Raw genomic sequence first — 6,988 nt, 5'->3', positions numbered from 1 at the left:
CTACCTCCAGTCACTCCAGTGAATGTACCAAATCTGCCTAAACAAACCCCTTACATCCCCGACTACACCTATACTTCAAAAAACCCACTATCAACCCAAACTACTACTGCACCTACTTACCCCACCGTGCAGCACATACCAGGGGCACACGTTGACACTTCCCACGAGCAATATGTGCCACCGATATATGCAGCTGGGCCTCTAACCTTTATCACTCCTGTCACAGTCAGGGTCCCGTTCGACGTGGATCAGTATGCAGAAATGGAGAGAGATGACAAGATAGGAGAAGACGAATCAATCATTAGCCAGCTGCACAATCTAAGGAAAGAAATGAGGAGCATGCGAGTCACTCAGGGAAGTGAGAGTTTGGATTATGATGATCTATGCATACACCCGGATATTGGCATGCCAGTAGGGTACTAACCTCCTAAGTTCGATATTTTTTATGGGACAGGTGATCCTCATGCACATTTGAGGGCCTACTGCGACAAGTTAGTAGGAGTAGGAAGGAATGAGAAATTGAGGATGAAATTGTTTATTAGAAGTTTCTCAGGAGAGGCGCTCACTTGGTATACCCGCCAAGATCCTCGCAAATGGAGCGACTGGCAGCATATGGCTGCGGATTTCATGAATCGCTTCGGATTCAACAATGAGATCACACCAGACAGGTTTTCTCTTAGCAACATACAAAAGAAGGCGACTGAATCATTCCAGGATTACGCAAGATGTTAGAGAATTGGGGTTGCCCTAGTTATGCCCCCATTGGACGAAAGCAAGCTCAGCAAGTATTTCATTCGAGCTCAGGAAGGCATCTACTTTGAAAAGATGATGGGATCAATGGGCCAAAAGTTCGCAGATTTGGTCAAAATGGGAGATTTTTTGGAAAACGGAATCAAGTCTGGAAAGATTCAATCAATGGTTGCGCTACAAGCCACAAGCAAAGCCATACAGTCAGGTTCCATTAGCGGAATTAAGAAGAAGAAGGAGGACATATCCAATATCACACCTTACTACCGGCGAGGAGAGTCATCTCGTCGATACCCCACAAACCCTCAAATATTTTCTCATGCCCCTTATGTCCCATACCCAGCTTATAACGCCCAACCACATTACAACCCACCACGAGGCCCCACTTACCAAAACCCTCCAAGACCTTACACCCCTATCCAAGCACCCGTCCACCAAAATAGACCACCATATGCCACAAGACCTCGCCCAACTCCCGAAGTCAGAAATACCCGAACCTATACCCCCATAGCCGAACCTTTAGCCCAGTTATTTGAAAGGTTGAGGACAGCAGGATTGTTGCAACCAATTGAAGGGAGAATCCCTGATCTAATTCCGCGAAACTTTGATGGGAGCAAACGTTGCGCATATCATTCGGGAATTCAGGGACATGACACCGAGGAGTGCTTTGATTTGAAAAACCAAGTTGAAGCTTTAATCAAGAGTGGAGCAATTCAATGCACTACAACGACCCCGAATATGAACAACAACCCGCTACCAAATCATGGAAATCGGGCGGTTAATATGATATCATTTGATGAGGAATATGACTTGGAGGGAACCATTGTGCCCGTTGGAAACACTGAGGCATTTATCGCAACATCCCCAACTACTCCCATCATCACGGTACAGTTGAAGGCGCCAGTAACTATTCAGACATACAACCCAAAATCCGTGCTGACCACTGTTGTAGCAAGAAAGCACGATTATGATTCTAAGGCAGTCCCATGGGACTATCAATTGAAAGGGAAGGCTAAGATGATGGAAACCGCAGTCTCCCATGGAATGACAAGGTCAGGAAGGTGTTATGTCCCGGAGGAATTAAACAGAGGAAGTTCAGGCAAAGAGCACCACCATCAAAGGAAAAACGTTACTGATGCCGAGGCAGCAGAATTCTGAAAGAAAATGCAAACCAAAGATTATTCAGTCGAGAAACAGTTGAAGAAGACACCTACCCAAATATCGATCATGTCCTTGTTAATGAGTTCTGAAGCCCACAGGGACGCTTTAGTTAAGGTGTTGAGTGGAGTAAGCATAACGAATAAGAAGACGAGTGAAACGCTGGCCACAACAATCGGGCAGATGGTTGAAGCAAACAAGATTTCTTTCGGCGATGATGAACTTCCACTAGAAGGAACAGAACACAACAAAGCACTTCACATCACCGTGAGGTGCGGAAATAAGTTTGTATCTAGGGTGCTTGTCGATGGAGGTTCAGGGTGTAACATTTGCCCTCTCAACACCCTGAGAAGTTTGAAGATGGACACGGGAGAAATGAAAGAAAGTCGTATGAAGGTTCGAGCTTTTGACGGGACACAAAGAGGTGTCATTGGAGAAATCTGTCTATATTTGCAGATCGGGCCCGTGGAGTTCCCGATCCTTTTTCAAGTGATGGACATATCGTCAACTTACAACTTGTTGTTAGAAAGGCTATGGGTCCACATGGCTGGAGACGTTCCTTCCACTTTGCATCAGTTTTTTAAATTCGAATGGGGCTGAGAGAAAATCGTAGTTCAGGGGGAACTTGGTCACCCCGTCTATTATGAACGTTTTATTCCGATTATTGAAGAAATGGGAGAATTAGATGGAGATACCTTTAATGCTGTGGAAATCATGCAAGCTGTAAAAATAGATGAGATGGCGGGATCTGATGAAATGAAAATGGCAAGCGCAGCAAAGATGGTAGCATCAGAGATGTTGAAGTACGACTACTAGCCAAAGTTCGGGTTAGGCCCAAAATCTGATGGCATAATTGAACCAATCCAACTGAAGACGCATAAGGGTACTTTTGGGCTCGGGTATGATCCTATGTTTGGAGAAACTAGCAGCACCAAGAAGATCTTTGTGCCGGAGCAAGTTCCTGTCCAGGGTCAGATGATTGTGCCGGAGGTCGATGAAGATATCATAGAAGGAATAGAGAACCTGTTCGTGACAATGATCGAGGAGTATTGTGGGGAGACTGAAGCAGATACCGAGACACCGACTATTCGTGATGCCAAACCAGGAGAGATCTTGCAGAATTGGACAGTCAGCCCATCCATGGTTCGCCGGGAGTCTTGGTAGTATGGAATTGTAATTTGTTTTCACAATAGCATGATCAATTGAGGCTTAAATCATGCCTGTGCTCTTTTGTCATCCGCCTCTTTCTTTAAAAGCATTGAATGCTTCTTTAATGAAAATGCATTTTTATTTTTCTATTAAAATATCATATCTTACGTATACTCGCTTTTCTTTTTCAGCACTTAAACTAGTAAAAATATTCATTCTATGATTATGACATGTAACGAAACCGTTGAGCAAAGTACAAACGGCGAACAAGATTACGAGGAATTCGACGAAAGCATGATGCATGAGAATCTTCCGCAAGAGATCGAGCAAATCGAGAATCAAAAGAAACCGAACTTGGATGAAACTTAGGATACGATGAAACAGTGAAGGAAACTCGGATCAGCATACAGTTAGAAGCTGAACGGAAGCAAGAATTGTTGGAATTGCTTAAGCAGTATGTTGACGTATTTGCTTGGTCCTACGACGACATGCCCGGGCTGAGCACCGACATCGTCTCTCATAGGCTGCCAATTGATCCCACCCGCCCGCCGATCAAGCAAAAGCCAAGGATGTTCAAGCCCGATTTGAGTTTAACGATCAAAGAGGAAGTCACTAAGCAGATTGAAGCAAATGTCGTAAGGGTTACAAACTACCCTTCCTGGTTGGCCAACATTGTGCCCGTTCCAAAGAAGGACGGAAAAATCAGGATATGTGTGGACTATCGGGATCTCAACAAATCTGGTCCTAAGGATGACTTCCCCCTTCCAAACATCCACATACTCATCGATAACTGTGCAAAGCATGAGTTGCAATCATTTGTCGATTGCTTTGCAGGATATCATCAGATTTTGATGCATGAGGATGATGCAGAAAAGACAGCGTTTACCACTCCATGGGGAGTGTACTGCTACCAAGTAATGCCATTTGGCCTCAAGAATGCTGGTGCGACCTACATGAGAGCCATGACTACTTTGTTCCATGATATGATTCATAAGGAGATTGAATTCTACGTGGACGATGTCATTATCAAATCTCGAAGGAGTTCAGATCATTTTACTGACCTAAGGAAGTTCTTTGAACAATTGCAGAGGTACAACTTGAAGTTGAATCCAGCAAAATGTGCATTTGGAGTTCCTGCTGGACAATTATTGGGATTCATTATTAGCAGAAAAGGTATAGAATCGGATCCTTCAAAAATCAAGGCAATCCAAGACTTGCCTCCCCCGAAGAGCAAGAAAGATGTAATGAGTTTCCTTGGAAGGCTCAATTACATTAGTCGATTCATCGCACAGTCAACGGTGATTTGTGAACCCATATTTAAACTGCTGAAGAAAGATGCTGCCACAGAGTGGACAGAAGAGTGTCAGAAGGCCTTCGACAGAATCAAAGAGTACTTGTCTAGTCCACTCGTATTGGTCCCGCCAGAACCGGGAAAACCTCTATTGCTGTACTTATCCATATTGGATGGTGCGTTTGGATGTGTGTTAGGACAACACGATGAGACGGGGAAAAAGGAGCAAGCCATTTACTACCTAAGCAAGAAATTCACATCGTACGAGGCAAGGTACACTTTGTTGGAACGCACATGCTGTGCTTTGACTTGGATCGCACAAAAGTTGAGGCACTACTTATCTGCGTACACCACGTACTTGATCTCAAGGATGGATCCACTCAAATACATCTTCCAAAAGCCGATGCCCACCGGGAAATTAGCGAAATGGCAGATCTTGTTAAGTGAGTTTGACATCGTGTACATAACTCAGAAGGCCATCAAGGGACAGGCCTTGGCGGATCACCTTGCAGAGAACCCTGTAGACAATGAATACAAGCCGCTTACAACGTATTTTCCTGATGAGGAAGTACTGTTCGCAGGGGAATATATTTCAGAGCCTTATTCAGGATGGAGGATGTTCTTTGACGGAGCGTCAAATTTCAAAGGAGTTGGAATAAGAGCAGTTTTGGTTTCCGAGACAGGTCAGCACTACCCTATCTCGGCAAAGATTAGATTTCCCTGCACGAACAATATGGAGGAATACGAAGCTTGCATCCTCGGGCTTAGGATGGCAGTTGATATGAACATCAAAGAACTTTTGGTAATAGGAGATTCTGACCTATTAGTTCATCAGGTACTAGGAGAATGGACCACCAAGAATGTCAAAATTCTTCCATACTTACATTGCGTGAAAGAGTTGTGCAAGCAGTTTAGAGAGATTGACTTCAAGCATATCCCTCGAATCCAAAATGAGCTTGCTGATGCCCTTGCGACATTGTCATCAATGATCCAACATCCGGACAAGAATTACATCGACCCTATCAAGGTAGAAATACATGCCCAACAAGCATATTGTTTTCATGTCGATGAGGAATGGATGGCCAGCCATGGTACTACGACATTAAGAAGTTGCTTGAGACGAGAGAATATCCGGAAAATGCAACTAACAAACAAAAGCGGACCTTGAGGAGAATGGCAAATCACTTCTTCCTTAACGGAGAAATCCTATATAGGAGGACTTCAGATCTGGGATTGCTACGATGTGTGGATGCCACAAAGGCGACGAGGTTGTTAGAAGAAGTACACGCAGGGACATGTGGACCCCACATGAACGAATTCACTTTGGCAAAGAAGATTCTGAGAGCGGGATACTTTTGGATGACTATGGAAAGAGATATCATTCGCTATGTACAAAAGTGTCATCAATGTCAAGTTCACGGAGATTTCATTCGAGTTCCCCCAAATGAGCTCAATGTAATGAGCTCCCCTTGTCCGTTCGCCGCTTAGGGCATGGATGCGATTGGACCTATCGAACCCCCCGTATCAAATGGACATCGCTTCATCCTGGTGGTTATCGATTATTTCACTAAATGGGTCAAAGCTTCAACGTACAAGGCAGTAACAAAGAAAATGGTAGCAGATTTTGTTCGCAACAATATAGTTTGCTGATTTGGGATTCCAGAATCAATTATCACAGATAATGCGGCCAATCTCAACAACAATCTTATGAGAGAGACTTGTGAAAAGTTTAGGATTGCCCACCGAAATTTCACAGCTTATCGACCACAGATGAATGGAGCAGTCGAGGCAGCAAATAAGAACATCAAGAAGATCTTAAGGAAGATAACAGACAGTCACAGGCAGTGGCATGAAAAGTTGCCATATGCTTTGTTTGGTTACCGTACCACTGCTAGAACATCCACAGGAGCAACTCCCTATATGCTGGTCTATGGTTCCGAAGCTGTGATACCTGTAGAAGTAGAGATACCTTCTCTAAGGATTATCCAAGATGTTGGTTTGGACAATGCAGTATGGATACGTAGTAGACACGAACAATTAATGCTCATTGATGAGAAAATGATGGACGTTGTCTGTCACGGTCAGCTTTATCAGAACAGGATGTCCAAGGCATTTAACAAGAGAGTAAGGCCTAGGAAATTCGAACCAGGGCAATTGGTTTTAAAGCGAATATTTCCTCATCAGAACAAAGCTAAAGGGAAATTCGCACCAAATTGGCAAGGTCCATATGTGGTTCATCGTGTGATTTCAGGAGGAGCATTGATTTTGGCAGAAATGGATGGTAAAGTGACCACGAAGCCCATCAACTCAGACTCGATCATGAAGTACTACATCTGAAGACATCCAAGCTCGCTTTTTCTTTTCCGTTTTAATTTGCATTTCTATTGTAACAGAACTACGCTGACCTGACTTCCCACGGTGGGATACGTAGGCAACCCACATCGAGTCCGGTCTCTTGTAATAGAAAACCCCCCAAAAAACAATTATCTTTATATAACTAGAACTACAATTCGACCTGATTTCCCTCGGTGGGATACGTAGGCAATCCCTACCGGATTCAGTCCTTTTATTAATCTTCTTTTCTATTGTAATTGAACTACGTTATGACCTGATTCCGTTTGGATACGTAGGCAGCCTGAGTCA

The 6,988-nt window shown here is 43.9% G+C and overlaps 1 protein-coding gene across 1 annotated transcript; it reads left to right on the top strand.

Moving 5' to 3' along the window:
• Nucleotides 1-2,577: 2,577 nt before the first annotated feature.
• LOC132610475 (uncharacterized) lies at nt 2,578-6,682 on the top strand. Its single transcript, XM_060324772.1, has 4 exons — nt 2,578-2,688; nt 2,779-3,033; nt 3,444-5,436; nt 6,009-6,682. The coding sequence occupies exons 1-4, from the start codon at nt 2,578-2,580 to the stop codon at nt 6,680-6,682; spliced, it is 3,033 nt and encodes a 1,010-aa protein (XP_060180755.1).
• Nucleotides 6,683-6,988: the final 306 nt, after the last annotated feature.

Source organism: Lycium barbarum, chromosome 1, assembly GCF_019175385.1.
Source record: "Lycium barbarum isolate Lr01 chromosome 1, ASM1917538v2, whole genome shotgun sequence".
NCBI classification, from domain to species: domain Eukaryota; kingdom Viridiplantae; phylum Streptophyta; class Magnoliopsida; order Solanales; family Solanaceae; genus Lycium; species Lycium barbarum.
This window is presented reverse-complemented; position numbering and strand designations above follow the sequence as displayed.

Bases quoted from the DNA above. Each gene is read 5' to 3' on its own strand.
- LOC132610475 (XM_060324772.1), top strand. From the start codon at position 2,578: ATGGGAGAATTAGATGGAGATACCTTTAATGCTGTGGAAATCATGCAA. The intron at 2,689-2,778 runs GTAGCATCAGAG...ATCCAACTGAAG, and splicing joins TGGCAAGCGCAGCAAAGATG to ACGCATAAGGGTACTTTTGG. The intron at 5,437-6,008 runs GTACTACGACAT...TTGGGATTCCAG, and splicing joins GGAATGGATGGCCAGCCATG to AATCAATTATCACAGATAAT.